General features: G+C 41.8%; 1 protein-coding gene across 1 annotated transcript; it reads left to right on the top strand.

Annotated features, from left to right (window-relative positions):
* The first annotated feature begins 2730 nt into the window (after positions 1 to 2730).
* On the top strand, positions 2731 to 19214 carry acvr1ba (activin A receptor type 1Ba). The gene is made up of 9 exons (XM_083920779.1): positions 2731 to 2912; positions 13248 to 13478; positions 13583 to 13843; positions 14101 to 14331; positions 14763 to 14930; positions 15096 to 15252; positions 15804 to 15928; positions 16040 to 16170; positions 16840 to 19214. Exons 1-9 carry the CDS (start codon positions 2846 to 2848, stop codon positions 16963 to 16965), a joined length of 1497 nt encoding a protein of 498 aa, XP_083776905.1. The 5' UTR covers positions 2731 to 2845; the 3' UTR covers positions 16966 to 19214.
* The last annotated feature ends 1035 nt before the right edge of the window (positions 19215 to 20249 follow it).

The raw sequence follows: 20249 nt of genomic DNA, 5'->3' as shown, positions 1-20249 counted from the left end.
GGATTTGTTTAGCGGACAACGTACACTGAAGTAATGTGGAAATAAAGTGGACAGGGCTGATAATGGACAGCTATAAAGCCACAGAGGACACTATGAAGACACAATTAGACTGCAGGATAGATCAGTGAGAGTGCTAGCAAGAGGACAGGTGATAAAAGCATGTCCCAAATGTAACTGTTACAGCCCAATTCACCTCTTTTTGAGCTACATTCTCCAGCAGTGGCAGCTGGTGTGTGTTAGTGGGGCATAGCCGGGTCGTGTCTCTAAGCTGAGAGAAAAAACCCTGGTTGGATCTGGAACAGAAAAGCTTCTGCCATCTTTAGGTCCAGGATAATTTTACACTCTCTGACTACAAACTGCAGGTGGCTGTTACCTTCTCAAAATTCAGATACAGCAGCTTTTATGTGATTTGGGATAAACTGGACGGAATCAAATCACAGTAAGGGATCAAACGCAGCAGACTTGTTTTTTTTTTATGCAAGCCAAATTGGTGTGACAGATTTTGATCAGGGGACAGCTGATGGAAGTATAGATTAGATAGTTGTAGTGCCCTAATGCTATGATATCAATACGGTGTTTTTGATAGTCGATCAGTCATTGAATAGGGATGGATAGACAGATGTGTCATGTAGTCTGACTAGCCTAATGCTGGTGCTGTCAGGTCAAATGCAGGAAGCCCTGCTGCCTTCTAACCTACATCCATAATAAGAGAAAAGGCCTCATAGTCAGTCAGAGTCACATTGGATTACTCTTTTATTTGCCTTAGAGGGTGTCATGCCTGACTTCAAATGTCTACTTTGAATGGAGGTGTAGCCTAGTTTAAATTAGAGTCGTGAGTTTGGTGACTGACTCTGTGAACACATTTTGAAAGAACAAGATGTTTAGTCATCAGATATGTTCACTATTTTTACCATTGTTTTAAAATGATCTTCATCAAGGACCATTTTTTATGCCACAAAAAGAGACATTTCATTATTTTCCATTATCAGCAATAGTGGCAGTGAAAGTTGGCAAGAGTTTGTTCCTTGAATAAATAGTTGTTTCTAATGGACACCAAAAGTGTCATCTTGAGTAATAACCTCAATCAGTAATGTCTAAGCCGAACATGACCAAGTTAACACTAGCAGATGTAATTGATGTAACCACTTTATTTTGGTGCTGTTTGTTTCATGCCTTGAAACAAATGATGTACCCAACATGTTATAGTTTGGCATAATCTTAAGGTCATTTTTTTAAATCATAAAACTTAACCAATGATGAAGCGAAGTAACCATAATGTACTGTTTAATAAATGAAATACTGACTGAATTCAGACTATTCAGATTACTATCATAATCTTTAATATTATCTTCATAAGTGAAATCAATTTCTTATGTAACGAAAAGAGAGCTTTCATAATATAACAGCGGAAGGTGGCAAGTTAGACCAAGTTTGTTCCCTCAGTACATGTTTGCTTCAAATTGATCATTCACCACCACCACAATTTTAATAACAAATATGCCCAAACTAATCAAAACTGAATTTACAGAAAAAACAATGTATTTGTGTGATACAATCTTAAGGACATCCAACAGTAATTTAGCAGAATTTTTTTTAACATTATATTTATGAGTGAAGCCCATTTTTTTATGCCATAAGTAGAAACACTTTATTATTTAACATACAATTCAATTGACCTTCCATGTGTTGTTGTATTTTGTCATTTTTAAAGGATGAATGCAAACATTCTGGCCTATCCCAATCCAATCTGAGGAGCTTATTGCAAACCCCATTTATGGATCTTGTTTTAAAAAGAAAGAGAAAATGTGACATACTTGAAAAACAAAAATGATTCTGTTCTGTCATGATTTAACAGGTTCACTGATAATAACAGTGGATATTTCCTGAATATATTTTATGTTTCAAATAGATCAGCATTTATTTATTTAAAAAGCACGGCCATAATAGGACACTGTATGACCTCAATTAAGGTTAAAGGTTCAATTTATTCGTCCATAAATCAACCAATGCTGATAACAGAAGATATACGCAAGTAACTAGATAAAAACAACATAAAAAACAACATGCTCAGGAATACATTAGATATTACAGCATCTACCAGCATTTTAATATGACATACATCTTTCCACATAACATAATAATAATAATAAACTTTATTTATAAAGCACCTTTCAAAACATAGTTAAAAGGTGCTTTACAAACAAAGAAACAACAACAACAACAACACAAAAAGACACAGAATAGACAGAAAAAAGCAAGTTTATGTGTCATACAAAATCAATAGAATCACAGAAAGACCATTTTTTAAAAGAGATTTAAAAAAACATTATAAAAATACTACTAAAGACATTAAAAGCAAACTGATAATGTAAAGATGATGACATTTCTCACTCAAAAGATAAACATAGTATTTGACGGTGCTCACTTTGATAATCTGATACAGGAATATCTTTTAATCCAGCCAACATGTTTTAACAACACACAGCCGTGACCTCAGTGGCAGAAGGGGGCACATGCATGCAGCAGAGCAGGAGCCCTCCCCTTTAAACACACACACACACACACACACACACACACACACACACACACACACACACACACACACACACACACACACACACACACACACACACACACACACACACACACACACACACACACACACACACACACACACACACACACAGACATCCCTTTAAACGCGTCACTCGCCAGGCTGGCTGTGCTGGCTGGCTAGTGTTTGGCTGTGTGGTGTGTGTGCGGTCGGGACTGTGGTTGTGTTTCAGGTCCGGTCGGTGTTGCTAACGGACGCATTTCATCGCGGAGAGATGGGAATTTTGAAGAAATGGCTGTAAAAGAAACTGCCCTAACGCTGCTGCTGGCCCTGCTCGGGTTAGTGGCCCTCGGTGACGGTAAGTTTCATGTGAGCACCTTCTCCGGCTTTTGTCTCGGTGTGTTTTCCTGGACTGTGGGCATCGCCTGTTGTCGCTCCTCGTCGTCATGGCGCTCTTGTGTCGGGGATTCGTGCTAACCGTGTGCAGCTAGCGTCGACCTTTAAACCACGGTGGCTGTTTGAAACAAAAGTCACGCTGTACGTGTTTGTTTGTGGTCAATTTTGATTTTCTTTTTATCGACTGGGAAAAAATCCGACGGTCGTTATTGAACAAGTAGCTTAAACCACAACAACAACAACATGGTGGTGCTGTTTGTCTCGAGGCGCGAGCTAACGTTGGCTAACTGGATAATAACCGTTTAAAGTTGAATCTGCTTCGTTTGTGAGCTATAAAACTGAATTAGAATAATAATATGTAGTATAGGTAACACCCAAGTGGTGAATAATACCACGAAGTCTACTATTGATGTTGAAGTTATCTGTTATGCTAAGATATTTACAAAACAATGTCTTGTCGACTGCTTATCACTGTAGTGATAGCAGACATTAAACATGAGCAGTGTGCAGCTCGTCACATGTTGTGTGTGTGTTTATGTGTGTGTGCACATTGGATAGAGCTAAAAAGGTTTCGCTGAATGAAGGAAGGCCTAACCTACTTTGTGCATGAAATGTGTATTTGTGAGAGTAAACACTGGCAGCTCTTCCATTGGTGTCCATTTGTAAGGAGAGAAAAGGGGCTGCTTAGTGGCCTCCAGCTGAAAGTGAATGCTGGCATAGGCGTGACAACAGCCGTGCATTCAGCCATCCCAGACAGAAGTCAGAGTTGAAGTCTGGGTTCATTGTGATGGAAATGTGGCAAGTGGGGTCCTTTTGAGGCGCCAGTTATGGGGCTGCTTCAGTCTGAATCCTCCCCTTCTGCTGGGGGCAGCTGATACCCAGCCCCAACACCCCTGCCTCAGACAGGCATATGTTCAGGGTTAGTACGGGTGCCGTAAATCCTTGGAAACACTTGAATTTTAGTGTGGTTTGCAGAGTGCTTGGATTTTGAAAAAACTGCTTTAAATGTTATGTGGGTTGGCTTTGATATTTTCTGACATTCTTGCATGAAAAATGACTTGATGGTCAACAGATTATCAATAATGTTGGTGATTATATTTCTTTCGAGTTAGTTTTCATTTCATTTATCGTCCTGTTGAAAGCTGAAGCAAAACTACATGTTGGTTGATCATAGGACAATAACATCTAATTTAATGTGATGCCAATGAAAAGGTCATAACACAGTATACACATAGTTTACCACAGCTGTAAGGTGCTGGAATAGCATGAAAGTGTACCTTGAACTGCTTGAAAGGTGCTTGAAATTGACTGGATTGGAAAAGATGTAGGAACCCTGTATGTTGTACTACACATTTGTTTGACTCTGCAACATGGCCACGCATCTTTGACTTTACTCTAAATGCCACACGTTTACATCAAGATTTCACTGCCATTAATTTGAGACACGCATGTTGTGGCTTACACATATCCTCCATTTGTCCTGCCGTGTTGCAACTTTCCAATCAACAGATAAACAACTCTCACTGCCAGAATAATTATCCTGACTGCCTTGTTATCTATGAACGCTCAAGTTTGTGCTTTAGTCATCATTCCAAGAATCATATAAATATTCTTCCCCCACCTATTTTAGATAAGGGTGCAGTACACAAGGCTTGCTTGAAAAATGATCACACCTGAGTGGTCAGTTTGTTTGACCGGGTTACTTCAATATTGACAGTGATGTGGGGGCTGGTTTGTGTGGCCTGACCTGAAAAGTGGGGGGTGGTGGTGGGTTTGTCCAGCTGGCGGGGTCTGCCATTTAAGGGGCCCAAAAGTCTTGTCTGGAGCAATGGTTTCACACCATGTAATGAATTATATGCAAGCACTGAAACCAGACAAACCTGCAAGTAGCTATGTTGGAGCAGATTCCAGGCCTGTGGCGAGTGTAATATGTTGCAAGAATACTCTTTACTCACAGGTTTGATGAATCTCTCACCTGTTGTTGACTAAGGATTTGGAGTCACTAGAGTTATGGACATTACATGCTTGTGTGACGCAGTCTGCCTGGGTGCATTGAACACAAAAGCAATGTGATATGGCTACTGTCACTACACTGCCGCGAGGTAGGGCGCGTCCCTCTTTCTCCTTTCCTCCCTCCCTCCCTCTTCTTTATCTCTGTCATATAAAAGGACTGGCATTTTAGCAGAATAAAACCTGCACTTTGTTATCTGTGGGCCCACTTTTGACTGTGCCCCTCAGGTTAAAGGAAGGCGTTTGGTTAGACGAGCTCCTGCTATCTCTTGTACTCTGCACTCTCTTTTAGTAGCCCTTCCATAAACTATCAAGACTATGCCAGGGTCTTGTCAATGCCTGTTGTGCACATCAAAGACAGGGCGATTAGAGAAAAAAAAAAGCCCCTACCCGTCAACTACTTCAGGGAACTGCCACTGTACAGCTAAACACTGCTACAGGTGTTGTTAAGTGTCAAATTTGATGTGAATGAGTTCAGGTGGAGGAAGCATGAGCTATTCAGATTGGAACATGTGTACACCTGCCCATTAGTTCAGAGCCAAGGGAATGTACGGAGAAAGGTTGAAACCTATTGGGTTTAAAGGTGTGTGTCTGTAAGAGTTTGGACAGGGGGTGGTAATATTTTCAAGCTTAAGTGCTGGATGGAGAAAGTTGTCTCCCCCCCGCAATGTATAGCAGTTGTCAAGGCCTGTTCCAAATGATTCAACTGCTGGATCCCCGCAGCTAAATTATGATTAAATCAAGTTGCACTTCCTCTGTATAAACTGTCAGGTGATTAAAATATATATATATATCTGTATTTTACCATTTATTTACCATTTACTTCTATAATGTGGCTCTGAGCCAGTCAGGGTCAAGTCAGGTTTGGGGTGGTCTAGTTTTCCCTCCATAATGACCAGTGTTGTAAATGACCTCTGTTGCTCCGGAGGCAGAGAGCCCTAATTGCTACGGCAGACGGCGTAGCCTCTGACTGACCCAGCTCCTCCATTACTGATGTTGTACCACTAGGGATTACTATTGCCGCAGAGCCACTTTCCCATGCTGTTTACTTACTCACGCTACACAATTTGTCTTTGTTACAAAGATATGTGTAGTGAATGCGCCGTCGGTGGTAAAAAACGTCTGATTTTTGTTCCATACCTTAAATGCAATTTAGAGTTGTTATTGTCACAGTACACCCAGACAGACCCTGTAGCTATGTGACTTCATGTCTATAGGGTTAAACCTGACACCTGTCCTCTCTTACATGTCTCTTTGTAGAAGTGTCTTGATTAGTTTTTTGGCTGTTGGAATGTCGATTAGACCTGCGTTGTCTCACCATTTTCTGCTTGAAGATGTGCAGTCTACTGATTGTTGTGATCCAGGAAAGGGCAGTTGTTAAGAAATCTTTCAGTGTGGCTGTACATTAAGAGAAGATGTAACTAGCACTTGAAGTATAATTTAAAACTCTATCTCTCGCCTCTGTCAGGCCGCCATGCTGTTGTTGCGTGTTTCCCTTTGCAGTTAAACAATCTTTGCAATACACTCCAATATGCAAAGTGTGAGTAATAAATGTATTTTTATTAGGAGCTTATGATTTAAATTCATGTTGCTGGTGTCTTTGTGCCGGTCCCAGCGTTAAGGCTAGACTATTTGATGATGATAACCATAAGAAGTTGTTTTGATGTCAGAACAGTGTCTGATAATGCATTGTATTCAAAATAACGTTAGATAATCATTGTTTTTCCATACATAGAGCGATGAAAAGGGCATTCACATCCCTAGTGCCCAACAGGATCGTTGTGGGGTCAAAGAAACCTCATAGAAAACAAGTAGATTGAACATTTTCACTTTTGGGATATCTTACTTCAAGTGCTGCTAGCATTAGCTGAGTATATTAGCTTTCTCTGCTGTATTATTATTATTATTATTATTATTATTAGTGGTGGGACACGATTAAAAAATAAAATTAATTCGAGGCTTTGTATTGAAGTAATTGCATATCAATTTTCAACACAAGTAGCAACTTTTTTCAATTTAAATGGATTTTGATTGAGGACTTCATATATTATAAAAAATAAAACGGTGCTTAGGACGGTATATTCAAGAAAAGTGGAAACTTAAAAAATATTTAGAATAATATCCATGACATAAAATACACAGTTTAACATAGAAAGCCTTTCATCCCATGTTTTCAAAACACTGAAACAAACCCCAATCCATCAAGTAATGATAGTCCCTCCTAGGAGCGTTGTCTGTGCTAGGGTTGGCTGCAACACGTTCAGCATTGGCGGAGGCTGAAGAGCTCCAAAAGGAGGTGAATTTTTACACGGCTGTCCGTGTTTCCACTCGGCCGTTTCTAAAGCCCAGTTCAGACCAAAGATCCACAAAGCAACTTTTTGAATGTCGCAGGTGAAAGTTGCAGCGGTGTGAACTGACCCGTGCCGTTGCGAATCTAGCCGGCTGATGATGTCGCCAGCAATTCAGCTTGTTAAATTGCTAGCAGCTGGTTTTAGAACGTAACACATGTGACCTGTTTCAACAGCCAATCAAGTCTTTGCAAAGTCTGCTAGACAAGTCACTGACAAGCTGTCAGCTGGTTGAAAGGCCTGTAGATGGATGGATGGATAGATAGATAGATATCTATCTAAGGAGAGCTAGCGCAGTGAATCGGGGAAATAAAACAGTATTTTTTCTGTTTCATCTCTATAAAAATGCAGCTGTAGCAAGTATCTCACTAACTCTGTCCTCATTTATATTAATATAATAATATATTAATAATATAATGCTACATATTACCGTATATCCAGCTAAGAAAAAAGACTGAAAAGTCGGGAGGTCAGAACGGAAGTACAGAGAGCTGTTGCTATGGAGATGATACACCGTCTCGTCGCATTGGTCTGCATGGGCAGGTTTCAGAACGCTGCAGACCTGCACGATGCAAGTTTTAACTCGTTGTGTTGCGAATCTTTGGTCTGAACTGAACTTTAGAACTCAAATGTCCACCCACTGAACCCAGCAACAACTCATCACCTCGCTTCTCATCAGTTTCATTTCTCTACTATACATTTAATGGTTCTTTACAACACAGTTTTTAAAAAAAAACGATATTCCTGATCTCTTGTCAGTTGTCTTTGGTATTTGGTTCTTATTTAGACAATGAAGTATGCTTCACCAAAGTTATCCTGCACTGTAGCTAGAGCTGGGTATTGTTTAAATATTTCAAATTATTTTGGCACTGACGTTAAATAATCCCCTTTCTCAACACATTTTATATGATTAGAAATATTATTTTTTTCTATAAACCCCTTTTTTAAAACTGTTAACTGTTGTCTAAACACAAACATACAAGAGCTCGCCAAAATAAAATTAGCATTTTGTTCTAAATGGGGTCACTATTTGATCTAAGATCATATTAACAACATCTGATTTAGGCAAGATACCCAGCCGTAACTGGGGGTAGATTAAAACCTTCTCAGCTGTCGTGAAGACACAGAAAAAGGAATAATTAAGGGTACGCCCACACAATCAAAAACGACATAGTTTTTTTTCTCCTTCCTTAAAGTTTTCTGTCCACACTGCCTTCACTCAAGAAACATCTGCGTCCACACGAAACCGGCTTAAAAACGCTGTAATGCACATGCCAGGCCTGGATGTGGCGCTGTAACTGCCACAGAAATAGAACAACAACAGAGAAAAAGAAGAAAGGGAGAGCCGCTGTTGTGTAGAATCATAAAACAAACACCAGAGGCTTTCTTGCCAAATCTGGCGACTTCCCAAATCCTCGTCCATCCTAAAGAGATATCTGTTGACTGTTGACTGGTGTTAGTGGAGACTTTTTTGGTGTTTTGGACTCTCCGATGCACAAATCACTCTGTAGTCTCTCCTCAACAAACAGCGGGTGCTGCTGTGAGCCCCTTCCCTGTCCCAAAGCACTCACAGGCGGGCACTGTCTTGCTAGATTTAGCTACTTTTTCTACCTTCATAGCAACTTTATTTATAAAAAGCCACTAGCAACCAATTTTGCGACTTATTCAGAGCATCAGGGAAAAGGGAAAAATATATGGGTGGACTAATTCATTCCCATGCATGTGGCTTAGAGTACAGTTCAGTATACAGTCTATGGGTCCGTGTCTCTCTCCACGCAGAAGCACTGTTGTTATGTGACGCCGTTATGTGTGGATGGTTGGCCAAAACAATACTCAAGTTGTGCGGTTACCGGAAAATGCCTCTTAGTGTGGACGGGCCCCAAGTCTCTGGACTGTTAATACTCAGAAGGGCTTTTAATCACAAGTCATGTGGCAGATTCATTGGCTTACAGTACTGCAACATACTGGAGCGTTATAGAGGCAACATTGATCAGTTTGAGCAGCAACATGGAGTCCACAGTGAGCCTGTGCTCACACTTGCCTTTGTGCCTGTTGAACTCATTCAGGGCAACTGACAGACAGGATGGGATGTAGCCTAGAGGGTGGTGGTTGGTAGGATAGTGGAAGCAGCCTCAGCCCCAGAGACTTCACTTTAGAATCAGATCAGTAATCTGACCCTGAGATGCAGACAAAGGTAATGACTCTCCTCCTTCCCCAGCATTGATTAGGACACTGTTTGTGTGTGTGTGCACTCACACTGTCTGATGGCGTCTGCTTGTCTTGATCAGCTCTGTCTGGTATCTGTATGGATCTAATTTCAGCCAGTGCATTTTAGTAATGGTGCTCTGCTCCCTGTACACACGCACATACCCGACTGTCTCTGTCTGCGCCACTTAGCTCCCAGAAATCCACCGTGTTTGTGTAACCCTGCTGCCCTGTACACATTTTCCAGACTCTATCATCTAACCATACTAGAAAGTTCCCCTACTGTTTTGACTGAGTTGCTCCGCATGAGTAGGTCTGAACAACACTTGCATAAACGCAAAACACGGTCATCAAGTGTAATGTGTAAAGGTGTTTGGAGTGGGACTATGCTGTGGTCCAAGTTAAAGCGATGCTGTTTATGGCAACAATGTTTTATTAATCCCTTCCACAGTGTCTGCCATTTCCTGTCTCAACACGAACGGAATGATAGGAACTTCACACACTAGCAGCTCAAAGCAGTCGCTCTTTGCGCTGCATTCACCCCTTTTTTCTCCACTGTTCCCTTTTCCTGTTATTTACCCCTTCCCGTAAGTCAAAGTCTAGACTGGGTGTTAATGACGGTCGCAGCTGGTCACTTGTGCAGACCCCAACCGCAGCTGGGGGGCCCCTGTAAGTCCTACTCGTTACCCCCTCTGCCCCCTCCCCTCCGTATTGTCCTGACCAATTTGGGACCAGCCCCCATCCTGTCTGGCCCGGAGCAGCCCCCAAACATCAGGGTTGTTGCTATTAACCCTGGTCTGTCCCTTGTGCACCGCCCATCCCCCCTCACTGCTCCACGCAGAAGTGCGCTCCCCCACTCCACTCTGCTCTTTGTTCGTGCAGGGCTAGTCCAATCCCTCCTCCATGTCGTCTTAATCTCCACACAAAGAACCAGTGTAAAGACCACCAATTATGTGGATACAAGAGCAGAGTTAATTCAAAACTGCAAACACCCGGCCTCTACTCAGATCCATGTGTATTTAGGCTTGATATTATTCCTTCAAGTCTAGCTTTGTAGCACTTACTGCTCTGAATTCAGCAAGATATGCAGAGCACTGTGCAAAAGACACAGCACTTTAGCAAATGCCAATGGGCCAGGAGCTCTTTTAGACCTTGTTTGAATTAGTTATATACCAGTAACCTGTCTTGCATGGCATTCATTTTGAATTTGCCTTTTTATTTTTGAGGTCTTGGTTCCACTTTTGCTGTCTTTTGTGAAATGTTGTTAAGTGCTGGGTGATATGATAATATATTCTGTGGTGTCACACTGATTTTGCAGCCAGCAGAGATTTCCCTTCAATATGTCTGGTTGTTTCAAGTCAATGAGCAGGACTGTAGTGTGGCAGTATTAGATTTTTTGATTAATTTGTTTGGTATTTAGGTAACTGGATCAGGTTATTTTTTATCTACTAATGGTTTCTATCTCTGCCAGTATATAAAATTACATTCTGTCATAGATTTCTTTTCTAGATTAGCCACCCATAGTGTTGATGTTAGTTTGCGGGGAAGCAGACTACATATGGTATAGTCACAAGGTAGCCTTTAATGAGAGGGAAGACTTGCCACAAACCAAACTCTTGGTACACCACAAACCATCTATGGCAGACCCGAGAAGGCAATGTGTGTATTTTCAGCCATGTTTGGTTTCTTTCCTGCGCTTCGGTCTGTAAGTCTTTGTACCATCGGTTTTACCACGAGCAGAGTCTCCATGATGGATGGGCCTGTTCATTTCAGATCATGGTGTTATCAGATCACTGATGTTAATGTGTTGCTGTATATTGGTGCAATGTGTATGTCATTAAAAAGGGGATTTATAGCCTTTAATTTGATTCTGTAATCTTAGCTGATTGATTTAAATAACTGAAAACAAGTAAATATCCGGCCTGGAAAAAGAGGAGCCTATTGGAAGAAGGGATTAAAGTTGTCTGAATTTGATAATGGATATCAAGCTTTCAAAGCTTTCAGCTGTTACTCCTGTCATCCGTTTTATTCTTGCTAAACTATTTGCTCTGTTAATGGTGAAGATTAGCCTGATGTGGCACACAGCTTGTTTTTCTCTCATCGGGACCAGCCTGCTTCACCTCAGTGTAATCTGCAGGAAATTCCATCTGCATGTGAACTGTGGTGAATTTGGACACTCTCCACCAAGAGTTCCTGCCACTTTCCTGCTCACCTCCTGGAGAGCAACACACACACACACACACACACACATACACGTAAACAGATGAGATATTACTGAAACAAGTTTTCCACATTTCCAGTTACCACTCAGTGGACAAGCATGGACACATCAGCACAACACGCTACATGTGAAAAATGCTCCCACACAGAATGCAACCTCCCAGAGCTCGGTTGGTGGGAAACCGCTGCTATGACGCTTTGTGGTTTTGGCCACTTGGATGTTACATGCTGGTGGCGCAATCAGTGTATCCATCATTTTGAGCATGTTTTTTTTTTTAAATAACTGAACATAACAAACACCTAATCGTGTTGGTTCAAGAATGTGCTAAAATCTGCTCACACCTTTTGACACAGCCCCAAGTTGGTACAAAGACAGGAGATCAGTCAGCACATCTGGTCAAAGAAACCCCAGGATAAGACACTGAGGATTAGTGGAAGCTTGCCACTCTTAAAATCTTTTCTTTCCTCTGGGCCAGACATTGTCAGTGGTCCAACCGCGGCTGAGCCTCCACTTTTTGAGGGGGACTAAGGATTGAAATTCCTCATTTTGTGTCTCCTACTGCATAGTTGTTGGTACGACGATCTTCGCAGCGTTAAGTCTTGAGTGGTCTAGCTTTTGTTCTCCGACCAGGGATTAGCTTTTGGCATGTCACGCCTCACTCACATCCCTCTTGTCAGTCAGACAGTTTGTCATTTATTACTGACAAAGGTTCAGATGAGCTGAGCTGCTTCCCTGTGTTTTTTCCCACGTGAAAACCAGTCCCACAATCATCTAGCCTTGCCAGGTCCCGCTTTGCTCTCTGTTTGGTCGTAGAAAACCTTGGAAGAAGCCTTTTGTCCTGACCTTACTCTAAATGAGAAGCATGTGTGCTATGACTCAAAATCACATTTCACTCCAAATCTAATCAGTTTCCTGCTCTCTGGATTGCCCAACCAGCTCTGGTTCTGTTTTAGATGTGGCAGATTTGGTAGACTTTCTAGCCCTGACCTCATCTGTGTAGATGGACCACCGTAGTCTTATTAGGGTGGCGGGAGCTCCATTGTGTCACCTTTTAATAGGTCCCTGTGCATGAGTGTGCTTTGTTTAATAAAACTCCTGTCTCATTAGCTCAAACAGTGGCAGTGCTCTGTGTGTGTGAGAGAGACGGAGGAGAGGAATGGAGCAGAATGCTGCATCGGGGATTTGGCAGGAGCCCTCTCCCCTTGTTGGGTTTCACTTCGTCTGTCCCACTGGGCAGGTCTGTCTCCACCCTGCGTGTTTGGGTTCATCTGCAGTGAAGGATCTGATTTCAGGGCCGCCAGGGCTGTCTGGCTGCTGCTGTTCAACTCTGTCTGCACAGCACAAAATTCCTATAACTTGAAAGGGCCAGTACACTCTTTAGATCCATGTGAGGAAACTGGCGTTAGCTTGCCCCCTGCTGGAAATAATGGATAAGTGAAATAGATGAGTTGTTTTGTGACCTCATGGCCCGATTAAGGGATATTTACTTAACTCTCTCTATCCTTTCCCGCAGCTCTACGTTGTAACTGCACAAACTGTGAGAAGACCGGCTATGAGTGCGAAACAGATGGCGCCTGCATGGCCTCCACATACTACATCCAAGGGAAGGAGCAACACGTACGCATCTGTATAAACCGGGACAACCTTGTCCCCCCTGGACAGCCTTTCTACTGTCTGAGCGCTGAAGGCCTGCTCAACACACATTGCTGCTATGTAGATTACTGCAACAGTATTGAAGTCCCCGGTGAGGCTCCTTCATCAAACATCATAGGTCTCTCAGTTCTACAGTGGCAATGTTTCAGTTTAAATTAACCACTTATGCTTCTCCATCTCCCCTGCTTTGCCTAGTCCCAACAAAGGAGGGGGACTGGTCAGGCTCAGGGAACTCCTGGGGGCCAGTGGAGCTGGTGGCGGTCATCGCAGGGCCGGTGTTCCTTCTCTGCGTGCTGCTGATGGTTGGCGTGTTCCTGTTCCAGTACCACCAAAGGGCCTACAGCCACAGGCAGAGGCTGGAGGTGGAGGACCCATCCTGTGACCATCTGTACTTGGCCAAGGACAAGACCCTGCAGGACCTCATCTATGACATGTCAACCTCCGGATCAGGCTCTGGTCAGTACAAGCTGCTAACCTGATTTGACATACTCATGAAATGAAAAAAACATTTTTCCTTTGTCTTTTTTTGTCAGCAAGACCAGCAGCAGAATGGCCATATCATTTTATAAATATCCAGATTAATAATTGTTCAGCTCCAACATTCATTGAAAATGATCCTGACCAAGAATCTGAGGGTGCCTCCACCAAACCACACATACATAACAAGTGTACGTCGGCTAATGTTTTGTTTGCTTCTCTGCTGCCCCCCGCAGGTTTGCCACTGTTTGTGCAGCGGACAGTGGCCAGGACCATCGTGCTGCAGGAGATAATAGGGAAGGGTCGTTTTGGCGAGGTTTGGAGAGGGAAATGGAGAGGAGGAGATGTGGCAGTGAAGATCTTTTCATCCAGAGAGGAGCGCTCCTGGTTTAGAGAGGCTGAGATCTACCAGACAATCATGCTGCGCCACGAAAACATATTGGGATTTATTGCAGCAGACAATAAAGGTGAGGAAGTTTGGGGGCCGGTGGAGACTCGGCCCATTACCCACAATACAAGAAAGTAACAATAAGAACAAGTCCTTTCAAAGCAAAATGACAAGGAGGTACTGATAGTTAAACGGGATCTAAGGCTGCAGCTAACTAATTTTATTATTGATGAATCTGAATTGTTTTTTCGATTAGTCGTTTGACATTAAAGAAAAACAATTATGGACCAATCGACAATTGAGTCAATTCTTTATAGTTTGCAATCAATTTAATAGTTGACAACTAATCGACTAGTCATTGAAGCTCTAGGATCCATATTATAAGTTGTTAATGTTTAGAAAATCTTTTTTGCACTGTTACTACACTCATGATCCATTATCTGAGTGAAATGTAAAACAGTCTATATACTCCTACATGTTCTCTGACTCTTTTGTTCTGCTCTGTTTCAGACAATGGCACATGGACTCAGCTGTGGCTGGTGTCAGACTATCATGAGCACGGCTCTCTTTTCGACTACCTGAACCGCTACTCCGTCACCATTGAGGGCATGATCAAACTAGCACTGTCAGCTGCCAGCGGCCTGGCACACCTCCACATGGAGATCCTCGGCACTCAGGGTGAGATGACATGTCAAGTTAAAGCGCAGCACATAGTGAATAAACAAATAGACACAGCAGGGACTTTAAAGTGCACACAATAGTTACTCACATTCAGCAAGCATGTTGCTATTTCTGCTGAGCTCTTGATGCAAATGTAATGATATGTTGTCTGGTCCCCCGCAGGTAAGCCTGGTATTGCTCACCGTGACCTCAAGTCTAAAAATATCCTGGTTAAGAAGAACGGCATGTGCGCCATAGCTGACCTTGGCCTGGCAGTCCGCCACGAGTCCATCACAGACACAATCGATATAGCACCGAATCAGCGCGTGGGCACTAAGAGGTAAATGTTTCCATATTCACTCAAAAGCACACAAACGAATACATACACATGATCTTTGAAGGCTAAATCTGGCTACTTTCTGTATTTTTCTTATTGCCCACAAATCCTGTGAAAAAACAGCAGTGGATAAAGAGAATTGCCTTACATTAATGATCACACTATTGAACTGTCTTATATGTTTATTCATTACAATGAACACAGCCACATATCCCACCTTCAGTACTGTCCTGCTGCTGTAAATTCATAGTAGCAGCTACTTATTTTAAGTTGAAAATAGACCCCTCTTTAGAAACAATTTAACCTTAGATATTGAAACTTTCCATATTCAGCAGGACCCAGTGAGCTTGACTAAGTGCCACAATCAGGGTAGAAAAGTTATAAAGTATAGGGAGACTTGTTTTCTAAAAATATAGAATCCCTAGAAGTCACTAACCTTATCTTTTTTTTTTTTTTTTTTTTAATCCAATTTTACTAAATAAAGAAGTTGAAAAGTCATATAATGATTGTCATTGATTCTGTTACTCAGCGCTGCCCTTTGTGTCCACTCTCAGGTATATGGCTCCAGAAGTCCTGGACGAAACCATCAACATGAAACACTTTGATTCCTTCAAATGTGCCGACATTTATGCGCTGGGCCTGGTGTACTGGGAGATTGCGCGTCGCTGTAATGCAGGAGGTAAGTCTACAACCAGCAGCTGAAAAAAATGTCTGTTTAAAAAAAAATGTTTTTATATAAATGAATCGGTCAAACAGGAGCATGAATGCAGATACTGATTGTGTGCTGCAGGTATCCACGAAGAGTACCAGCTGCCCTACTACGACCTTGTGCCCTCTGACCCCTCCATAGAGGAGATGAGGAAGGTGGTGTGTGACCAGAAACTGAGGCCCAACGTGCCCAACTGGTGGCAGAGTTACGAGGTATTTCACACTCAATATACACTATACACCAACAGCTGATGGGTTTCTAAAAATACATTCAGTTGCTGCTTAGAAAGGCAGTTGGGAAGTACAGGATGTCCTGACTTGAGTACTTGAATATGGACTGCTAATTTCTAAGTCACTGCTGTGGGGGAGTATTAAATGACTTTTATTGCTCAATTCCATGGTTCTAATTTTAGTCCATGGTGTTAAGTTACCCTTCTATATTCTCATATCTTTTCATATAAGTGCAGCTCAGCATTGAAAATTGATTCTACTTTTCACACAGGCCTAATTGTCCTAATGTGGCTAAAACATTTTAAGTGGTTTTTGTTTCCAGAGATTTCATTATAATTTAGCTGATGGTCTTATCCAAAGTGACTTGCAACAAGTACATTCAACCATTTAAGATGCTACCTAAAAATTGCAAGAATCATACGAGCACATCAAATTAATCAAATAAACAAAAATGCTTCGGACGCTACATTTTAGAAACAAGAGCTAGAGAATGGTGTTTTTTTTATTTTTCCAAAAGGATATCAAACAGATCGGGCTGTATTTTATGGGAAACATTAAATACTTTAATTTGATTTAATGGTGCAATGGTTCAAATGTTTTAGACCAAAACTATTTTTTTTTTTGTTAATCTTTGTAATCTCTTTGCTGCAGTCACTGCGCGTGATGGGGAAGATCATGAGGGAATGCTGGTACGCCAACGGAGCAGCCAGACTGACAGCCCTGCGCATCAAGAAGACCCTGTCTCAGCTCAGCGTGGAGGAGGACGTCAAGATGTGAGCGGCGGAAAGGCGTGCCAGAGACGTGCAAACCAGACCGCACTTTCCCATAGGAAACAAACACTAAAGACAGACTGCAAATGAAAACCCTGCCAGTTTTAAAGCCACACTCCAAGTTGTGACGAGGCCTACCTCACCTTTTTAGCCAAAACTACTGAATCACTCTTCCCCTCTTGACTTTTCTCCCACCCCTTTGTTCCCCCATGTGTCCTCCCTGGTCCCTTCCACCTCCCCCTCCTCCATGGGCCACAACACTACAGCACTACCACTGTTAATATCATCACACTCAACTGTTGTTTTTTTTGTTGTTCTCATTTCCCATGGCAGGAATTATTACTATTGTACAGTGATGGGGATTTTTATTGTTTGTTTGATCATTTTTTACTTCTCTGAAATATGTCCCATACACGGGCCTAACTTGTCCAGAAGAGTCGAGAATGTTTTAACTTTAAGAATAATAATATTTCATACTCTGTTGGCCATGCAACATCACATTGTGTTGCTGTGTGTGTGTGAAGGGGAAGCACTGTTTGTAGTCGTATGTAAAAGGCGTCTGGACTACTAGCATGTTTCTAAGACACTAAGATGTCCTCTGGTATAGGCTGTAGTTCATTAAAACAAATCCAGTTATGGGACAGTCGATAATTAAGCATGAACAGCTAGGTGTTTTTTTTTGTTTTTTTAAATCCCTCACTTGAATATCCTTCAAATAGAAAACAAGTTGCACTCAACTGTAGCTTCCTGTGGATCATGTGTGACACCTGCTGGTATCACATAATGTGACGTGGTCCGGTTCTGGTGTTGGTGTCAAAAGTGGCAAGGATAATGTTTGGGATGGTTTTACTTTTTTATTTATTTGTTGATAGTTTTTATTTCATATTGATGAACACTGTGAGATGAGATGAAACAAGCCAGAAAGTTAATGTTTGTTCTTCAGTCCAAGTCCTCACCATCTTTCAGACATTAGTTCAAGGGGCTGTCGCATTATTTTAATAAGATACTGAGCCTAATATGAATGAAATCCCCCGTTGGTGACAGGTGATCACATCGTGCACACTGAGCAAATAAGAGGCGTCTGAAATGACAATGACAAATCCTGTTTTCTAAATATATTTTTGCTTTTCTTCTGTAAAGACATCATGATGGGTGTTTTTCCTTTTGACGTTGACATTAGACACTACTGATGATGGGTACATATGATTTGTATATAAAACATTATTTTTTATTTTCCTTTTTTATGCCACAAGCACCAGTGTGACACAAACAGGGATTTTTGCTTAAATGGTACTTTGAGAAGTCTATTGTTTTGATCTGTCTGCATGGTTTCAAACTGCCAGGAAATGGATTGTGTCTTCTGCTGGAATTTTGTTTGTTTTTGTGCTCCTCTCATGGCAATTTGGTGGTACTACTGATCCCAGATAATTTTGCTGCAACCTTTGTGTATAATTCTTGGAATTGCTTGTTGAATTCTTCTCAGAGCTCAGTGACGCAGATCTCTTTCTACATAATGTCCTCCGCGGAGGTCTCTCTGTTTCTAATTGACACTGGAATATTTAGGAGCCTCATGTAACCTTGAATTCTGATACTGCCAATGGCTATTTATTCAGAAAGACAGCTGCTGACAGTTCACACACAGGGAACATACGGTTAGATGTGAAAAGTAGCCGAGACGTTTTACCCTCAAAGGCTGACATGCAAGTGAAACTGCATGTTTTCATCCTTCTTCGTCGTCTGCAGACAGAACTATGAAAGTATTACACTGACATTTGTCACCGTTGGGCTCTGCACTGTTATGTCCACATGGACTTTAGTTAATGTTAGTTATGTCATCACTTGATCCAGAATCCTTGTGTCATGTTAGTATCCATTTTGCATGCCGTCTCAAACACTGGGTCCTCTGCACTGAGGTAGATGATCTTTCCCCTCGTCCTACCTGTCGTTTTTTCTTTTCTCCCATTTGTTGGGGTCGTCGGCTGTGTACCCCAGAAATGTTGCTGCTACTGTTAACATTGGTGGAAGTTCAGCAGGCAGATCGGAGAAAGGCGAGCCAGGGAGAGAGAATGTCAGTTGAACCAAAATTGTCAAAACACTCTTGTCCATGTTTGGTTTGTTGCCATGGGTATATGACCATCAGACATCCTGTTCATCAGTAAATACTTCAAGATTTCAAAAATCATGTTGTTGCAAATCTTTTCAGAGTTAGTTGAAAAGTGTATATAGATGATATACAATAAATTCCTCTTTTTCTTATCTGTTCTTCCTATCTTCATCTGTGGTGCTCATTCAAGATGTCATGCAGTTATTGTCAACATGCGCACAGGGATAAAAACAAGAAATAACCAAGATAAAGGATTAAAGGATAGGTTCATGTTTTTAAGACGGTCTTAAAGGAGCAATGTGTCGGCTTTAGTGGCACCTAGTGGTGAGGTTGCAGATCGCAACTGAATATCCCTCCCCTCACCCCTCCTTTTCCATGCGTGCAGAAGAACCTACAGTGGTCTTCAGGTAACATTAAAATCGTACACACTTGTACTTTAACACTTATTGCTTTCAGTAATCATTCCCCCTCTTCACACCGACCGTTCAAAGGATACTCCAGTGATTCAGCATTTGCACTTTTACAACAATGTCTGATCAAAATAGCAGCAGCTGAACCTGAGATATTGTCTTTTCAATTCCATGCACTTGTTCTCCTTGTCAAAACCTGGGGCCTACATTTCCCACAATGCCACTCGACCTCCAGCAGTTAATTCAAAGATTTGGGTGTGTTATGCAGGTAGCGGCTCACGAAAGCTTGAGTTGATAGCCTCATGCACAGATATCAACATGTTGTGCAACATGGACTCTGGACTGAAAACACAGTGATTCTTAGTTTGAGGTGTTCGTACACTTGTGAAAATAATATTTTTACCCCATTTCTGCCAAGAGTTCCCCCTTAAACTGACACACTGAAAAAAAATCTAGTAAGCGAACAAAGAGTTAAAACCAGAGAGCTTTCAGCTGAATCTCACGGATGGTTTTACTCTCTCAACCACAAACAACCTACACATACATCCACGACACAACCCCCTGCCTTCATGTGACTACAGCTCCATTATTAGGTCACATGACAATGGAACCATCACCATGACAACCTGTCAAACTCAATCCACCGATGAAGGCCATAAGCTTTTGGCAGAAAGCTCCACAAGGAATTAAGTGCAGTTAAGCTGATTTGCTAATTGTATTTCAAGATCAGACGCTCAAACTCAGTATCGAGGCCGCTTGAAGTTTGAGTTAAAAAAG

Source organism: Echiichthys vipera (assembly GCF_963691815.1).
Source record: "Echiichthys vipera genome assembly, chromosome: 9".
NCBI lineage: Eukaryota > Metazoa > Chordata > Actinopteri > Perciformes > Trachinidae > Echiichthys > Echiichthys vipera.
Note: the sequence above shows the minus strand (reverse complement) of the source record. Positions and strands in the feature narration are given on the sequence as shown.

Bases quoted from the DNA above. Each gene is read 5' to 3' on its own strand.
- acvr1ba (XM_083920779.1), top strand. From the start codon at position 2,846: ATGGCTGTAAAAGAAACTGCCCTAACGCTGCTGCTGGCCCTGCTCGGG. The intron at 13,844-14,100 runs GTCAGTACAAGC...TGCCCCCCGCAG, and splicing joins AACCTCCGGATCAGGCTCTG to GTTTGCCACTGTTTGTGCAG. The intron at 16,171-16,839 runs GTATTTCACACT...TCTTTGCTGCAG, and splicing joins ACTGGTGGCAGAGTTACGAG to TCACTGCGCGTGATGGGGAA.